This window comes from Oryctolagus cuniculus, chromosome 13, assembly GCF_964237555.1.
Source record: "Oryctolagus cuniculus chromosome 13, mOryCun1.1, whole genome shotgun sequence".
Lineage (NCBI taxonomy): Eukaryota > Metazoa > Chordata > Mammalia > Lagomorpha > Leporidae > Oryctolagus > Oryctolagus cuniculus.
This window is the reverse complement of record NC_091444.1, coordinates 22,495,724-22,514,586: the sequence shown is the minus strand read 5'-3', so window position 1 is coordinate 22,514,586 and position 18,863 is coordinate 22,495,724. Positions and strand designations below refer to the sequence as shown.

Sequence of the window (18,863 nt, the reverse complement as noted above, 5' to 3'; positions counted from 1 at the left end):
AGTGCCAGCCCCATCCTTGACTTCTAATGTAGGAGGATCCAGGGCTCAGTACTCAGACTGTCTCTCCCCTAGCCTCTTTCACCCTCTTAGTGGTCTTGTTCAGTGTCGTCATTAGATACAGCCATGCACTGACGAGGCTCAATTGCGTATCTCCAGCCTGGATCCATTTCCTGATATTCAGACTTGTATATCAGCTACCTTATTGACACTTCTACTTGGATGTCTATTAAACATCTCAAATTAACATCTCCAAAATGGAACTTCTAATTTTTCTCCCTAATCCTGCTCTACACATTCTCAATCATGATATTTCTAGCCTTCCACTTGCTTAGACCAAAACCCCTTGCATTATCAATGACTCCTTTTCTCTTTTACACTGAGATACCGTTGGTAAATCCTATTGTCACTCTTTTGAAAATACATACACAATCTGAACTCTTCTCTCCAACTTGGTGGTAGCCACTCATGATTTCTTGCCTAGATTATTGCAATATACTCTTCACTGATCCCCCATCTTCCATCCTTTGCTTCCTGTAGTCTCTTCTTATCAGTAGCAGTTAACATAATTTGTGTTGCTTCTCTATCAAAACCTTCTAATGTTTCCCATCTTAGGATAAAAACCAAGCTCAACTCAACACACTAACCTAGCATGGTCTGTATGATTTTCTTCTCCCCACTATCCCTTCTTTGTTTCTCTGATTTCCTCTCTACCCGATTCCCCTGTGATCATCCTACTGGAGGTTACCCTGGGCTCATGCTGTGTCTCCAACACAGGAGGTACACACCGCATTATGCCCTCTGCATCTCCTATTCTTTCTTCCTGGAATGCTGTTCCCCTGCAGCCACTCTACTTCCCTCTGATCTTTGCTCAAATGCCATTTTCTTAGTAAAGACTTCCTGGCAGCCACCTTGTTCTCCCTATCCCCTTTTATTGCCTTGTTCTTTTACAGTATTTTGCATCTTCTTACTTGCTTTACTCTTAGTTATTTTGCTATTTAGTTAAATATTTGTTGAATGGATTTAAAGAACTGGAACATTGTTTGGCAATGTACTAGATAAATTAACAATTGCTATGCATGTTTGCCAAAAGCTTACACAATAGTCAGAACCATATATATTCAGTACTTTGCTTATTGGCAAGGATAAACTGAAGGCAGTTTTGACAAATTAATTAAAACATTTCAATTTCAATAGGTACCAGTTGGTCTTCTGATTAACTTGCTGGGTTGTATGGATCAATAGGATATACTTCTTGTGTTTCTAAATGACCAGCTCCTCCTTTAGGGCTTGTATTTGTATAATAATTCCTGAATTGGAGAAAGGAGAAAAAAAAAATCTTTACTCATTGACCACAATTCCTATAAAGATGTAACAGTTGTTTGCCACTCATAATTCTCAGTATAGAGTAATTTTCATGGATGAGTTCATCTCATTATTTTAAGGATCCCATGAAGTAAACCAGGACACTGTTTGTTTTGGAAAGGCACAGAAAATAAGAAAACAATGATGGACTAGGCTTGAAATGTCCAAGTCAGAAACAGACACTGGGTGGCTTTACCCCAGATCCCGACTCTTAATAACTAACAACGATAAATTTTAGGAAAAAATGGAAAAGAAGCTTTTATTTTAGGATGTGATCATAACTTTACCCTTTTGGGACACAGACTTCCAGCCTAACTTAAAAGGAAATTTATATATATATATATATTTAACTCAAAATTCTTACAGTCAGCACTAAAAATTTTAAATGATTTCAAGAGAAAGTTTTCACTTTTACCCTTTGACAGTGTGCCTACATGACTGCTTGTAATGCCACAATGTCAGAATTAGTGAAAGTAATAAAACAATTTATACTATCATGTAGAACTCTAAAGTATTCTAAGATTATTGGGGAGGAAAGATTACTGTTAAGGGGACAAATGGTAAGCCACTAACTATCTTATCTAAAAGATCAGTTTATTAGAAATATATTAATAACATTATAAAATGGTAATTTTAGGTCAATATGAGATTTAGACTTTGTTAAGATATTTTAGACGATCAGAAAAGAATAGCATAGTTTCTTTCAAATGTTTTGATGATTTTTAAAATATTTAACTTTGTCATTAGACATTCATTTTTAGATGATTTATTACTCATGTCATTTATAAAAATTATTTAAAGCAACTCAAATGTCTATATCAATGAATCAGAAAATAAGTTGGAAGATGGTAATAAAACGAGTGAAACTTAGAAATTTAAGTTAGAATATACCTTTAGTTTGTGTCAATTTAAGCTCTTAAATACCTGATTAGGACAGGATATAATCATATTAACAAACAGTAGCCATACTGAAACATCTGAATTCTTTGAGCTTGTAGGCATTCCCCAAATTTGCAAATTTTCCTGTACATGCAGTGCTGTGATAGCATACTTAGTGTCATGAAGGGAAGAGATAGATACCACATTTCCTATTTATTTAAATTTCCAATAACTCTTGGCTAAAATTATCTTCTAACTTCCTTTGAGGAAGGCCATGCAAATGACACACACACACCCCTTTTTTTTTTCTGAGAACTCTGCTCCCTTGAATTCTGTGAAGTTACTCTCTCCTAGTTTTCCTCCTAGTTCTGACTATTCCTTCTCCCCCTGCCTCATCCCCATTTTTACCTTTTCTGTGCTTTTTGGTCTCAAGGCACCTGCAGTGATCTAATCATCACCTTCCTGAGTCCAGGCCCCGTCCCGTCCTCTATCGTGGGTGACAGGTCACCCATGTGACAGGTCAGAGCCGAGCTCGTCATCGCCCTGCACAAACCTGCCCTTCTCCTCCCTGGGGGAATCACTGGGTCTACCCACCCACCTCCATGTGAGTCCTTCCATGTGCCCCCTTCTCCCATACTCAGCAAGTCACTAAGTCCTGGAAATCCTCTCTTCTTAGAGCAAAGATACCTCTAGTATCTGTTCCGTCCTCTTGATCCTGATCCCTGCTGCTGCCTTTTTTTTTTTTTTTTTTTTACAGGCAGAGTTAGACAGTGAGAGAGACAGAGACAGAGAGAAAAACATCTCCCTTTGGGGCCGGCGCCGTGGATCAATAGGCTAATCCTTCACCTTGCGGCGTGGGCACACGGGGTTCTAGTCCCGGTTGCCTCTCTTCCAGGCCAGCTCTCTGCTGTGGCCAGGGAGTGCAGTGGAGGATGGCCCAAGTGCTTGGGCCCTGCACCCCATGGGAGACCAGAAGTACCTGGCTCCTGCCATCGGATCAGTGCGGTGCGCTGGCCGCAGCGCGCTGGCCGCGGCAGCCACTGGAGGGTGAACCAATGGCAAAAAGGAAGACCTTTCTCTCTGTCTCTCTCTCTCTCACTGTCCACTCTGCCTGTAAAAAAAAAATAATAATAATAAAGGAAAACATCTTCCTTCCATTGGTTCACCCCCAAGTGGCCAGGAGCCAGGTGCTTCCTCCTGGTCTCCCATGCGGGTGCAGGGCCCAAGCACTTGGGCCATCCTCCACTGCCCTCCCACTGGCCCTGCTTTTGAATATGAAAATCTGAACACTTTATCCCCTTGCTAACTACACGATAAACTGCAGCTCCTTGTCAGGCATGAAAGTCTTTGGATGATATCGCATCTGATGACCTTTCTAGATTTCTCCAATGTCTGTTAAATGGACACTTAGTTCCATGTGATACTAAAAGCCTTATGTGAAAAAAAAAAAACTAACACTTAATTCTTTCTCTGGGTGAGAGAGAGGTTGTGGTGTGAACAATTCTATAGCCTATCTGCAAAAATAAATAGAAGAAAATTTCAAAATATTTTAAAGGAAAAGAAAATTGAACTATCAGAAAAATATTGTACTACTACAATTAGTAGAGTAGCTCTGGCTCATAGAGACAAGCAGAGCAGTGGAACACAATCTAACTCCATATCTACGTTAGACCACTTGAACAAATAGAAAGGTGTACCATCTTTCTGAATGAGAAGATGTTATAGGAAAGACCAATTTCGCACATAGTTTTAAATGCAGTCAACATGTGTCTGTTTTAAGGAAATGACAAATGATTCTAAAACTCACCCATAAGAACAAAAGAGAGATGAAATTCCTTAAAATTATAGTGGGGGTTCTTGTCCTACCAGATATTATAGTTGGATAAAACTATACTAATAAATAGAAATTGATTTGTGATGGAGAGGTAAACAGACCAATGAAACAGAAAAAAACTTAAAAAAACTATTTAGAAACATTAAAATTTTATATATGATCAAGTAAAAACAAACTTTCTGAGAGGTCATTGTGTGATACATTAAACATATTAAATACTCATACATTTATCCTTGGTAACTCTAGAAAGTGATTATCCTAAGGAAATAATTAGATACAGGAAAAATTGTATCAAAAGTTTTCCTTTTTTTTTTTTTTTTTTTTTTTTTTTTTTTAAGGCAGAGTGGACAGTGAGAGAGAGAGAGAGGCAGAGAGAAAGGTCTTCCTTTTGCCATTGGTTCACCCTCCAATGGCTGCTGCGGCCAGCGCGCTGCGGCTGGCACACTGCACTGATCCGATGGCAGGAGCCAGGTGCTTCTCCTTGTCTCCCATGGGGTGCAGGGCCCAAGCACTTGGGTCATCCTCCACTGCACCCCCTGGCCACAGCAGAGAGCTGGCCTGGAAGAGGGGCAATCGGGACTAGAACCCGGGGTGCCGGTGCCGCAGGCGGAGGATTAACCTATTGAGCCGCGGTACCGGCAAGTTTTCCTCATTTTTATCAACAAAATAAATGTGGAGGCAATGTAAAGTTTCTGCACAGAGAAATCCACGTGATGGAATAACATGCTATTAAGTTCCTCACTTTATGATCTTTCTTATGAATCCCACATTACTTTGTTCCTTTTATCACCTCGCATTATTCATTTCATACAACTCATGCTTCTTCCAGGCAAGAAGTCAACATCTTTTGTGCATTTTGGTCAAACTTGCATTTGAACTTACCGTTCTCTGTGTTTTGTTATCATGAATAAGGTGACGCTAACCAAGAAGATAAGAAATACAGAACCTGCAAAAATACCTATTGGAAAAAAAAAAAAAGAGCAAATATCAATGGCTAGAAAAATTTGGGCTAAATCATTTTGAAGTAATTGGGGCAAATGTTACATGACTTTTATACTTAACTTTTCTTGGTCATAAACACTGAAGTCTTGAGTGTTATATATTTGGGCTTAAGTGTATATATATATATATATATATATGTGTGTGTGTGTGTGTGTGTATATATTTGGGCTTAAGTCTATTCTGATTTGATCTGCTTTTTGTTTAACCTAGAGCCCTAAGCATGTGACCACAGGGCTCCAGCCGACTTTCTGTTAGAGCTCTCTATGTCCTCCAATTTTGTTAATGACATTCTTATCCCTATGATGAAATTAGGAACACAGGACCCCAGGATCCCATCCTTTTGCATAAACACACCTAACTCTCATTTGTGAAACACATTTTCCTGTAGCAGAATAAGCCAGCCTGTTTGGATAGCAAAGTATGCAAAAGACCAAGACTTAGTGAAAACTATTTCAATTGAAAAACTGGGAATAGTTGGTTGTTTTAATCATTTATCTAACTCTAACTAAAAGTGATATTTTTAATGTGAGGTGTACATTAAAATTTCCATAAGACACCAAAAAATATAATTTCCTGGGAGGTGAAGAGAAAACCAATGGGTAGAATATAACACCTTCAGGTGGATTTTTTTTTTTTTTGCTATTTTTTAGTTTTCTGTCTTTTAAAAATTTTTATTAACATAAAGAGAACAGATTTCATATATTTCATAGATACAACTCTTAGAAGATAATCATATTCCCCTCTCTCCTTCTTTTCCTTCCTCAATTCCCTTCCTTCTTTTTTCTTTAATTTTTGCAAAAACATCATTTCAGTCCACTCTATAATCACAGGCTTAATGCACCACTAACCATAATATTCAACAAATATTTTTACAAAACATCCGAAGAGCTTCAAATATTCAAGAAAACTTACCACAAAGAAGAGGAGCAAGTGGAGCAGGTGAGCCTAAAGAGAACACGAAATCATTGAAAACATTGGTCTAGCGGCAAGATCCCTGGTGCCCAAAGTCCTGGGCCACGTCCCAGAAGTCAACACTCCCTTGTCTTCTAAGTCCAGGTAAAGACACTGGAAACCTGAGTTATCTGCATGCTTTTCTCGTGTAGGGGCTCACTGGGCTGTTTTCCCTTCACTTTCATTAGGCAGATTAGCGGGTTTTCCAATGAGAAAAAACAACACAATAATCTTCCATGTAACAATCACCTTCGAAGTCAGTGGTTCCTCAGGTTCTCTTACAAATACTTCCCGAGTTTTGGGAGCTCCCTGTCAAAGTGGTGCACACTTACAAATCAGGACCCAGCTGGCAGGGAAGTCTCTGTAGCAAGTCTTTCCAAAATCAAGGTTGATATTTTTCAGTTTTGCTCCCTTTCTGTTCTTGCTCATATCTCTTTCTTTTTATTTACTTCTCCTGCCCTTAGAAAGTTGTGCTTTTTCTAGACTAGACCACCAATTTTAAGTTCATCTGTTAGTGTACCGCTGGTCATGACGACCTATTTCACTGAAAACTTGGGGGTCACTGTGTTAAGCTCCCTAATTTTCCCCTCTCCAGAGACAATGAGGCCCTTTGCACTTACGGGATCTGCAAACAGCCAGGGGAGGGTTCCACTGGTGGTCGTCTTGGCACTGGCTCTGGGGGCTGCCTTCCAGGATATACCCGTCTTCACACTCCAGAGTTACAATGCTTCCGTACTGGTATGTTTTCCCAGGCTTCACAGCCTTCTGCATTCCAGTCATGGCTTCTGGGTAGCTACAGTTTACCTCTGGAATTAAAGGATCTAATTGAAGTCAAATCACATGTTGTCCTCTCACCAAAAAAGCAGACTGCCCTTAATGGAAAGGTTTAGGAAACCAGTGGATTTCACCCTCAATAAGCAAAGGTTCATTGGCATAAAACGATATTCTAGGCACATATTTAGTGGCAGCCACCTTTGTCATTAACCTCTAGGCAATCTATTATTATTCTCTTCCCTTTTGCTTCAGAGTCTAGGCCAACAGTACTGAATAATACGGCTTCCTAGAGAAATGGAGAGGGCTGAACATGTAATGAACTTTCTGAACTATCATCCTGAATTGCTGCTGCTAGTCTTACTCTCTAACCCTTCACACCAATGTATGCATTGCTATTTCTTCTACATATTTTCAGTGTAGGGGCCAACAGTGTAAGATCTTGGATTTGAGTGGCGACTCTAGTGCTTCCTCGCTGTATGACATTATGTAAGTTACAAGTTTCTCTATGCTACTGCAACCTCATCTGTAAAACAGGGATGATAATGACATCAACCTCCTGTGGATCTCATTAGGATTAAGGAGATAATGCATGTGGTATATTGTGTACCATGGCTGGTATATGCTAAACAGTGCTCTACAAACATTGGGTGCTAATTTACTGCTTCTAGTTCATATGCATTATGATAACAAAAATGGCTCTCTGAAATTTTTTATAAACATATAACAACATCCACACCACAACTCACAAGAAATATAGTCAAAAGTCCTTTGTGCTTTTTGTTGGCATTTTTGTCAAATGCATACTAATCATAGCAGTCACCACAGTATATATACAATCTGTACTTTAGTAGTTTAATTTATAAAAGTACTTCAACATTCTATATGTAAATGACTACATACACAGCCATTCATCAGATAGATGATAGCCTAAGTCATTCTTATTTTGAAATATTTAGATTAATTAATGTTTAAAACAGTTAAAACATTTAATAATGTATTGGTTTAACATTAGACTATCAGTGACTCATTCAATGCATTAACAAAGGGAAATTTAGAACCACCTGGTTATGTAGATGCAGGAAAGTGTTTTATAGAATTATATTTGTGTTAATTCAGTTAAATGAACTTAATTAAAAGATCCAACTATTGCATTTCTTTGATTGTTTTAAGTAGAAATCACCTATCTGAACTATCAATTTAGGACAAATTTCATTTAATAATAAGATGGAAAAATAGACAATGCACCTTTACAATAAGGGGCAGGTTGGCTCCAGGTTCCTTCATGAGTGCAAAGAAGATGTGCTTCTCCCACCAGCAGGTAGCCTTGGTCACAGCTATATGTGATCGATTTTCCAGGGGGAAATAGAGTTAGATGTCCACCATTATGACTTCCATTGGGGATTTCAGGTGGAGGCTGGCACCTTAATAAAGCTTAGAGACCAATAAGAAAGGATCTTTAATTCAGCACAGAGGAATACATAGCCAGCACTATTGATAGTGATACAGAAAGGCGACAGGAAACAAGGCTACTAATTGACATCCAGACACATACATGCATCCCATGTAGACCAGGCACTGCTAAACAGAGATGTGCATCTCCCACCTAGCTCATGTATGATCTGAAGTGTCGAAAGTAAGATACTGAAACACTGGTGGCCATGGTCCACAACTGGGATCTATCAGCCAGCAACATACTCTCCTTTTCCCTTTGAAGAGCAGACAGGCTGCAGTCATACATTCAAATGCCTCTCAGAGCTAGCAAGGGAAGTTTCCACATAAGACAAATCAGAGAGCCCCTATCCTTCTAAACATGCAGCCACTGCTCACTCACATTGCCAGGGCCTTGCAGGGAAGCAAAGCGGGCTCTCCTTGTTTGCAGGTTTATTAACTAGTCTGGGCTATTTACTTTCACTTAAATGAAGACCACTATGCTGGCCAAAGAAATCTGTTCTGGGGAGTGAAGATCAGCTCTCAGGCCGCCCGATGGCAGCCTGAGCTATAGATGGCCACTGACAGGCATAAGGCTGCAAACTGATAACTAAATGACAGGGAAAATGATTCAGTGGGTTTGATGGCTGGCCTCAGCCACCAGAACACCCAAAGCTCTCTTTCTGGCTGATAGCACAGCCCTCCAGAAGGCAGAGGTGCTACAAAGCCACATGGCTGCTTTAGACTTTAGGTGCTTTTATGTAGGCAAAATGGCAAGGACGTACTCAAAGCTCCTTTTTCTTTATTTTGTACAACATCCCACCTTTCATCCCTGAAAATCTCTTACCCTTCTTAATACAAGCTGGTACACCTGGAATCCACGTGTTATCCGTATGACACCTAATCAAGGGACTGCCAATCAGCAGGAAGCCAGGATTGCAGGCAATGTTCACTGTGTCACCGTGGGAATATTCAGAGGCAGTTTTATTGAGCTTGTGGCCATTTCTGACATCTGGGTCAGGACACTGAGTTGCAGGAGGAGAGTGCAAGCACTGTGGGGGAGGGCCACTCCAAGACCCACGTCCTTTGGAATCACTTCTGCACTGCAAAGTTTTCTTGCCCAGAAGGTAGAATCCTTGGTCACACTGATAAGAGACTTCACTGGCATAACGAAACTGTTGTGTCATCCCGCTGGTGTGCCTCCCGTTTTCAATCACTGGTGGAGGCTGACAGTGAATAACTGTGAAAGAGATACAGGGAATTCTAGTTTGGCTAGTACATCCAAATGGACAGTCTTAACTCAGGTACAAAGACACAACACTACTGTATATACTTCACATAGCTAGAAAGTTATTTGAATTTTGGAACCTAGATTGTGCTTTTAAAAAAATAGTTCTATTAAATGTAGTTATACGCACAATAGACACTCATACCAAAGAAATCTAAAAATACAGTAAAATATTAATGAAAGAAAAAAATGTAGCTATGTTACCATGACTTAGAAATCTGGAGTTTGCTTTTTATCTCTAGCAAAATTAGCAGACAAGTAGCCAATACCCAGTTCCTACTTGACAGCATTGTTTGCCAGTGCTGACTCAACACTGAAAGATTTCCCCATCTTACTTACACAGTGGGAGACACATGGATTTGAAATAGTTGTGGTCAGCTTTTCAGAGGCTGATGTCTGACCCCCTACTGCCACTGTCAGTGTTTTTTCTAACCTACCTTCACAAACTGGAGTCTTTTGGAGCCAGATTCCTTTCTCAACATCCTGACACTTGTGATAAGCATATTCAGCCAAATGGTACCTAGACAGACAGATTATGATACATTTTCTTTCCAATACCACATCTTTACAACCTAGCCTCTTCAAACCACAAATATATGAAAATTCTCAGTCCTCCAAATAAGAAAACTACATTAGACTTAGAGTCACTGGCAGGACAGTGCTTTCCATGTCAAAAAAAAAAAAAAAAAAAAAAAAAAAAAAAAAAAAGAACTGAAAAGTTAGGGATGCTGGTTAGGGACATTGGAACTTCCCATTCTCTGTGGGTGTAGTAGTGAAGACCCTCCAATGGGAGTCACCCAGGCATGGAGTTAATGCACAACCCAACAGGAGGATCTTTCTTTCTCAGAATGGATCAGCTTAGACTCACCCATCTTGACAGGTCGTATTAACTAACTCCACACGTAAATCAGCCAAAAGTTCTTGAGGATCTCTCACAGGCTGGCATGCCTCTGGAGGGGCAAGGTTGGAATTAGTTCCAGCTGCTTCATACCCAAGGGAAAGACAACTCTAGGACTGAAAGTACCTTCACACCATGGGGCAGAAGGACTCCCCGCTTCCCAAAGGCACACAGTGAATGGGTTTGTTTCACACAAGCAAGTACTCAGGGTCACAAGCATAGTCTACACTCATCCCAGAGACAAAAAGGACCATACTTGCACCCGTATGCTGACCGTGTGGGAGCCTGGAAGGTGGCTGGCAGCCTGAAGACCCCCCACATAAATACTAGCACAGAGAGATTTCTACTCACACTAAGCATACGACACTTAACAACAGACCATCTGCAGCTGTGAAACTCTAATTCATCACTGAGTTTTTTTCTGTTCTTTTAAAGAAAGTAGGTCTCTTTACAAAGACCCTTTCATTATCTACTCTGAATATGTCCCAGATCCAAGCCACCACTTACATAAAGAACACACTCAACACATCCAGAGCATTCTACTACAGGGTGGAAGAAATGCAAAAAGTAATCTGAGACCCTTGTCTTTGTCCATGACTTTGGGTGGGAGATACGAAACAAGAAGAGGTAGCACCTTTCTACTCCCCACCCCAGTGAGTTTTTACCTTTTTCACAAACTGGTATTTCAGGATCCCAGACGTTATTGGCCTTGCAGCGAATCTGTCTACTGCCCTTCAAGGTAAATCCAGGGTTACACTCGAATGTCACACTGTCGTTGTAGAAATACGGGGCTTCCTTGCCAGCTATCCTGTGTGCATTTGCAACGTGGACGTGTGAGCACTGGACATCAGGGGTGGAGAGAGAGCAGAGGGGAGCAGGGCCACTCCAGATGCCCCTCTTTTGATCATCACTTGTGCAGCGAATGGTGGGCTCCCCAATGAGGCTGAATTGCACTCCTGTCTCAGGCCCAGGATTGCATGTGTAAGTGATGGTGGTTCCATATGGAATATCTCCTGAGGGACTCCCTGTGTGTGTCCCATTGTAGATGGTGGGGGGTGAAGAGCAGGTGATCTCTGGAGAGAGAAAAAGATACTACAGAATTCTACTGCAGCTTTAGACACCAAAGAAGATAAACAAAGCTGGCTATGCCCCTGTTGTTTTCTGGAGGGTATGGGTGAGTTTACTTGGTGTGAGTTATATCAAAGCTCATTATGTATGTAGAATTCTATTTAAACCGATTTCACAGGAATGAAATATCTATTAAAAGTGAACCTGCTGGGGCCAGCATTGTGGTGTAGAGGGTAAAACTGCTGCCTATCCCAGATGGACATCAGTTCGTGTCCCTGCGGCTCCACTTCTCAGCCAGCTTCCTGTTAATGGCCTAGAAAAAGCAGCGGAAGATGGCCCAAGTGTTTGGGTCCTTGCCACCTATGTGAGAGACCCAGAAGAAGCCGCTGGCTCCTGGCTTCAGCCTGGCCCAGCCCTGGCCACTGTGGCCATTTGGGGAGTGAACCAGTGAATGGAAGATACCTCTCTTTGTCTCTCCCTCTCTATATATAACTCTGGCTTTCAACAAATATTTAAAAAGACATCTCTCTTTCTCTCTCTCTCTCTCTCTCTCTCTCTCCTCTCCTCTCCTCTCCTCTCCTCTCCCCTTCCCTTCCCTTCCCTTCCCTTCCCTTCCCTTTCAAGTAAATAAATAAATGTTTAAAGGAATTTTTAAAAAGTGAACACGTTAACATGCTAATCCACATCATATAAGGCAGTAAGGCCCAGCAGTCAGTTGCTAATTTAAAAAAAATTATTTTTAAATACCCAATAGGGAAGTAAAAGGCATAGGGGATAGAATTCCACTTTCTGGGTGCCATCTCTGTGCAAGTGATATGATAGTGTAAGGGTTAACTGAGAATATTTACTGTTGATTAGGCCTGCCTTGGGCCAGGCAGTTTTGTCATCCAAAACGGATGTTGTCTTGTGCAAATTTAGACTGTAGTTCCGTGCCAGCTTAACAAATGAGTGACTAGTGCTCAAAGAAGTTCTATCAACTGCCCAGCATCATACAGCTATTAAGCAATAGAAACAGAATCTGAGTTCCAACCTGACACCAATCCCCTAAACCACCATAAACCCCCAAATGAAGGGTAGTATCTCATATACTTATTACTATCATTACTATTGTAACTGTAAATAAAAAAAAAGAGAATCAGTCTTTAAATACATTTAACTTAACAAACTGAAGTAGGAAAAGGTGACAACAGGAAGACGTGGCGAAACTATGCCCCTCTGTCAACAAAGTTAATAGAATCTAAGGCTCTACTTCCCATAGCATCACCTAAAACAGAAATCTCCCAGGATATGCACAGATCTCACATTATTTTAGCTCCTCTGTCATTTTTGCTACTCACCTTTACAAAGACGAATCTCCATATACCAAGGAACTGTACCTTGACATAGCTGATAGACGCTCTCACTTAGCCGGTACCTAGAGAGTAAAGAGTCATTTGGCCATCTGGTGACCACTAGACCAAGCAAGAGCTTTTGACTCCAAAGCAGACTCACCACTTTCAGGACAGAAAGCAATAGCAACAAAAGTATAGTCAGCCTCAGCACCACCCATCTATTGCACAGGCATAGTTTCCATGCACAGAGGTGTAGGATGACTGACACTTCAAAGATCACGTGACAGGAAGACCTTTGGCATAAACTCTTCCATAGAGCTCACGGTGTGCCTGATAAGCCAGACACAGTTCAGGCAGCAACAGCCTTCACTCACCCTTCATCACAAGAAGAGCTAACATCTGGTCTAACAAATCCATCCTGGGGTTTTTTAAAGAGTTGATTTCCTATGGGATCACACTCCGCCACTAAAAAAAAAAAAACGAGAGACAAGGATAAGAAATCAACTCAAGGCAAGCTTAAAATCAGCAAAACATCTACATTTGAAGCTTGGTACCTTTGCATTGTGGGGCAGTGGGTGTCCACTCCCCATCAGAGGTGCACTGTATGGATTCTTTTCCCACGAGCACATAGCCAGGGTCACACCTATATTTTACAGATGTTCCAGGGTCAAAGTGGGTCAAGTGCGTATCTTCCTTATGCCCATGGAGGATTTTAGGAGGGGCCTGGCATTCTAAGAGAAAGGAAAATCAAAACAAAACAAAACACTTGTAAAGGAAACAATAACAGAAAGAAACAGACACAGAAATTGCCAACAATGTTGCAAGTCCACTCTGGTTGCAGTCATATAATACAGGGGGCATCTTACAGCTCCGTTTTTGAATAATTTTAGATGAGTTTTTCTCAGTCTTTTGTCCTTTCCTGCACATGGGCCACTGCAGGTCCCCTTCTGTTTCCACTTGGTGCTGTGACTCCTGTCCTGTCTCTCCCCACCTTAAGGAACCATCATGTGTGTTTGTATGGGAGAGTCTGATGTACTGCTGGAAAGAGAGCTTTTACAATTCACCATTCAGACCAACAAGCATTTTTCTACCAGTTTTTTTTCCTTCCAAAGAAATAGGCAACTTAATGATCCCTAATATTTTTCCCCAAGCATATTCCCACAAAATGAAACAGTGCTGTGTGTGTGTGTGTGTGTGTGGCGGGGGTGGGGGTGGGGGTGGAGGGGATTGTGCTGACAGATCCCCTACACAGAGCTCACAGTATCTGGTATACATGAGGGCAGCAGCAATTAGAAAAGGCCCTCCTGAGGCCCACAGCCTCTTCCTCTACCTTGTCAAGAAGGAGCATCAGTAGCACCATTTTGAGTACTGGGACACCTACCCTTTTCTTTTTTAAAAAGATTATATTGAGTTATTAATTAAGAGGCAGAGTTACAGACAGAGGGAGGGAGGGAGGGAGAGAGAGAGAGAGAGAGAGAGAGAGGTCTTCCATTTGCTGGTTCACTCCCCAGGTGGCAGATCCGAGGCCAGGAGCCAGGAGGTTCCTTGCAGGGGCGCAAGGGCTTGGGCCATCTTCTACTGCTTTTCCAGGCCACAGCAGAGAGCTGGATCAGAAGTGGAGCAGCCAGGACATGAACCTGTGTCCATATGGGATGTGGCAGTGCTGCAGGGTGAGGCTTAGCCTCCTATGCCACAGAGCAGCCCCAACACCTACCCTTTTCACAGATTGGTTCCCGCGGCTCCCACGTGCCCTGGGCACTGCATCGGATTCGCTGGCTGCCCTTCAAGGTGAAGTCAGACATGCAAACAAATACCACGGTGTCATTATAGGAATATCGGGCTTTCTGCCCAGTTAATATTCGTCCTCTTCGGACCTGAGGATGTGGACACTGAATGGTAGCAGTATCAAGTTCACAGCGTGGGGCGGGGCCACTCCAGATCCCGGCCTCATGGCTGTCAGTTGTGCAACGGATAGTGGGCTCCCCAGTAAGGATGAAGTTCACGCCTCTCTCTGGACCTGGGTCACAAATGTAAGTGACTATGCTTCCATACGGAACGTTGGCTAAAGAGCTGCCTATGTGTCTTCCATTGGGAATAGGAGGCGGCCGTGGGCAAAAAATTCCTAGAGAAATCACAGAGAGAAATAACAAGATCACAGGTATGCTGCAAACAAAGGAAGTATTAGATTTGCTTAACACCACCCTCCCCACCCAAGTCCAAATTCAGAGAGATCTGAATCTGTAATGAATCAATTGAGGCAGCTAATGCAATTTAAACTAAAAGTATGACATAAAAACTTCATTCCTGAGTAAATCTACTGTGCTGATCCTTGTGGTTTTTTTTTTTTTTTAACAGGCAGAGTGGACAGTGAGAGAGAGAGACAGAGAGAAAGGTCTTCCTTTTTGCCATTGGTTCACCCTCCAATGGCTGCTGCGGCCGGCGCACCGCACTGATCTAATGGCAGGAGCCAGGTACTTCTCCTGGTCTCCCATGGGGTGCAGGGCCCAAGCACTTGGGCCATCCTCCACTGCACTCCCGGGCCACAGCAGAGAGCTGGCCTGGAAGAGGGGCAACCGGGACAGAATCTGGCACCCCGACCGGGACTAGAACCCGGTGTGCCGGTGCCGCAAGGTGGAGGATTAGCCTAGTGAGCCGCGGTGCCGGCCTGATCCTTGGTTTCTTTTACCAAATCCACAACCCCCTTCATGTATATGGCTGATGTAGATGACTTAAAAAGTTTGCATTCCTGGGATTGGCCTATTTCACTAAGCATAATGATCTCCAGTTCCATCCATTTTGCTGCAAATGTTGGGAAACTAATAAATAAAGTATAAAAACTATGTGGATGTTGTACCAATTTAGCTATAAATCTTGCTTCACTGAACATACCACTTAAATGACAATATACTCTTCTATCCCCATGCTATGATAACTGTCTTGAATCCCTCTGTGATATTAATATCTCTGATTTCAAGGAAAAATGGTTTATATGAGTATGTATGTCATGTCTACATTTGAAGTGAATGGGGAAAATGTTGAAAAATTGTAAAATGAAGAAAAAACAGAAAGTCTGCTTTGCTTTCAGAGAAGGGAAAGTCTAGAAACCTGCTTGACCTGAGGAAGCAGAGCGTAAGTGGGTGACTGAAGGGCGCGTCAGTGAAGACTCGAGCCTCTCTAGCAGTTCTTTGCTCTCTAAGAGTTGCTACAATAGCATTGGCACCAGAAGCTTCTAGTAGAGTTGAGAACACAGGGTGCTGTTGAACCTCTGACCAACCCACAGAGGCCTTACTTACTCTCACATACAGGCATCTTGGTCCAAACAGCTTGCTGTCCAAAAATCACACACTGACTAGTCGGCTGGCCTTTTAATCGATACCTAGAGACAGAGGGTTGCCATTCAGGACTGCTTGGCAGCTGGTGCTGAAGAGCAGCAGCCTCTACTGAAACACCCAAGCAAGTGTACTTAATGTGTGTGTGCCTGCTCCTTCTGTCAGCACAACCTCTCACAACCTCACACCAGGCTGTCCTTAGATCTGTACGGAAGAGTCTCCGGCAGTTTCACAGTCCGTGCCATGCAAACACAAGCCAAGTGAATTAACTCTCAGACCTTCTGGATACTCACCCTTCATTGCAAGAAATGTTCACAACTGCACCAGGCCAAAGACTTGGAGGCTGTTTGATCTTCCCGTTGGGCAACTGTCTTGGAGGTTCACATTGTGCCTCTACATAAACAACCACTGGTGAGCAAAGCATGGCAAACAACAGGACATCCCAAATCCTTACAAGAGATGGACAGTTTAGGATACCTTTACATGTGGGAGTGTCAGCACTCCAGTCTCCTGAAGACAAACACTTAATAGTCTCTTCCCCAACAAGCAAGTAGCCAGGGTCACAGCTGTAAGTCACAGACAATCCTGGGACAATGGCGCCAATATCCCCCGCTGTGTGATGTCCATGGGGGATCTGGTGAGGTGGTGGGCACTCTAGAGGGAAATCTTTATACAGGAAAAATGTCATCAGATGATACATCCTTGACAATCTGGGTGCTGATTTAGGACAGAGCTCCAGATACATGACAGCTGATCAGTGCAGCTGATCAGTGGTCACCAGTCACCAGTAGCTGTCAACTTAGCCTTTTAGAGATCAAACAGATGTTGTTTAGTGGCCTCTATTCTCTGCCATGACCAGCACATTTTTTCTCATTTTTAGTTACACCATATGAATTACATTACCAAAAAAAGTCCATTTTCACACTCTATTATTAAATATTTTCTCTGCTCCAAAATTAGATTGTTATCATTTACAGGGTTATCCTTCCAGTCACCACCAACCAAGTGTTTTGGGACTCCATGTGTGATCAACACACACACACATACATTGTGGGTACCTGAGATACACCCTTCTATGCCTTTCTTCCTTTCCTTATATAGTGTGTATGTCCACAATGTCTTTCCATGCCAATGTAGATAGGTCTACCTACATCTTTGTAAAAATGTAATTGTTTTCCATAGCCACTCCATTTGTTACTACCTTAGAATCTCCTACCTCCAAGACTATCTATATATCAATTAATATATATATATATTATATATATTTTATAGAATTACATTTCAAAGACAAAAGTTTCTCAGCTCTTTAATCCACTTAAAATGGATCAATATTATTGATAATAATTGATCAATTATTCTTTATTAATAAAATATATGCCTAATTTTGATGGTATAACTTTTGTCTAGTATCAGCAAGCCTTATATTTATATCCTTGAAATAGCCACACCATAAACCAAATCAAGTGAGGAAATGAGTAATTTGCAGGAGTCCTGGCTTTCAGTCATTTGATTCGGAATGTGATGGCTCAGGAGGTGGTGTGGGGAAGAAGCAGATCACTTCAGAACGCATTGACGGAGGCCCCAGGGAGCAGAGCTTCCCTCATCACCAACAGCTGGTGATTAGCAGTTTTTCAGCTCCTTGGGTGTAGGTTTTCTATTAGATAGCACATTTCTCATTTTACATAACTCACATATACAATGTAAAACCACACAGTTCCCACAGCTGGCCTTGACCTTGTAGAGCTCATTCCATTCAGTGATTGAGTACGTTCAATTCCATTTTCCCCTTATACTCCACTGATGCTCTTTGAGTGAAGTTTTATTCCTCCACAACTCAGAAAAACCCAGAAACCACAATTTCCACCTCTTCCCTTATTTCCTCCCTCCACCCCGTTGCTCACACAGCCATACTGTTCTTGCTCAGGAGGGTATAACACGACGCACAGAGAAGCCATACTCACTACTCTCGCAGGTTGGCAGTTCCGACGGCCCCCAGGTCTTGTTTGCTTGACACCAGACGGATTTGTTTCCTTTCATGGTGAAGTTGGCTTTACAGGCAAATACCAGAAGATCACCATGTATGTACGGTGACTTGGTCCCTTTCACTTTGTATCCCCCAGGCACTATGGGCTCGGGGCAAATCGAGTTTTTATTGTAATATTCACATACGGGAGCATCTCTATCCCAGACTGCCTTCACTTGGTCTTTAGTTATGCAAAAAAGCGTTTTTTCTCCAATGAGACGGTAAGTGGTGGGGCAAGAGTACCTCACAACAGTGCCCACGTGTATAGGGCCAGGATGGTAACTGACTCGGCCATCCGCAATAGGAGGAGGAGGGTCACAAAAAATCCCTGCAAAGCAGAAAAGAAGCTTTGTGGGCAAACTGATCGTGACAATAAAAAGAGTCAAATTTAGATAAAAGGCACAAATATAGGTTATATCACTTCTTCAGAAGCAGGCCTAGAGATCTGTACATTTCTGATTCTTAGCCCCAAATCCCCTATTCCCAAGAGCCTAAGTTCTTACCTCTTGTGCCTCAGTAAATAGACCAATATGAAACTTCTTGATTACACAATAACCACAAAACAGAATTTATTCAATTGTTCTGAGTCCAGTTGATTTTAACAATGAAAAACAAGCACAGATAGCACATGAAAATGACATATTAATGACATGCCAATTATGTGTGGACTAACAATTACCATGGACTAATGAAATT

At 41.9% G+C, this 18,863-nt stretch overlaps 1 protein-coding gene and 1 long non-coding RNA gene across 5 annotated transcripts in view; one reads left to right on the top strand and one right to left on the bottom strand.

The window, feature by feature from the left end:
* The window catches only part of LOC103350988 (uncharacterized), a 185,713-nt gene that overhangs the window by 108,463 nt on the left and 58,387 nt on the right, over positions 1 to 18,863 (top strand). The window lies entirely within an intron of this gene.
* Positions 1 to 18,863, bottom strand: part of CR2 (complement C3d receptor 2) — a 36,159-nt gene that overhangs the window by 1,237 nt on the left and 16,059 nt on the right. The window contains exons 2-18 of one of the 2 annotated variants that reach the window (XM_017347821.3): positions 18,106 to 18,495; positions 16,622 to 16,810; positions 16,438 to 16,537; positions 16,109 to 16,191; positions 14,530 to 14,937; positions 13,370 to 13,546; positions 13,190 to 13,280; positions 12,822 to 12,898; positions 11,082 to 11,489; positions 10,387 to 10,468; positions 9,956 to 10,038; positions 9,078 to 9,470; positions 8,048 to 8,233; positions 6,649 to 6,834; positions 5,990 to 6,022; positions 4,958 to 5,033; positions 1,199 to 1,307 (exon numbers count right to left, since the gene is read on the bottom strand). In XM_017347821.3, coding sequence (XP_017203310.2) covers positions 1,214 to 1,307; positions 4,958 to 5,033; positions 5,990 to 6,022; positions 6,649 to 6,834; positions 8,048 to 8,233; positions 9,078 to 9,470; positions 9,956 to 10,038; positions 10,387 to 10,468; positions 11,082 to 11,489; positions 12,822 to 12,898; positions 13,190 to 13,280; positions 13,370 to 13,546; positions 14,530 to 14,937; positions 16,109 to 16,191; positions 16,438 to 16,537; positions 16,622 to 16,810; positions 18,106 to 18,495 — 3,056 coding nt within the window. In that variant the 3' untranslated portion in view covers positions 1,199 to 1,213. The remainder of the gene's footprint in view (positions 1 to 1,198; positions 1,308 to 4,957; positions 5,034 to 5,989; positions 6,023 to 6,648; positions 6,835 to 8,047; positions 8,234 to 9,077; positions 9,471 to 9,955; positions 10,039 to 10,386; positions 10,469 to 11,081; positions 11,490 to 12,821; positions 12,899 to 13,189; positions 13,281 to 13,369; positions 13,547 to 14,529; positions 14,938 to 16,108; positions 16,192 to 16,437; positions 16,538 to 16,621; positions 16,811 to 18,105; positions 18,496 to 18,863) is intronic. The other variant, XM_070055214.1, reaches the window with a different exon arrangement.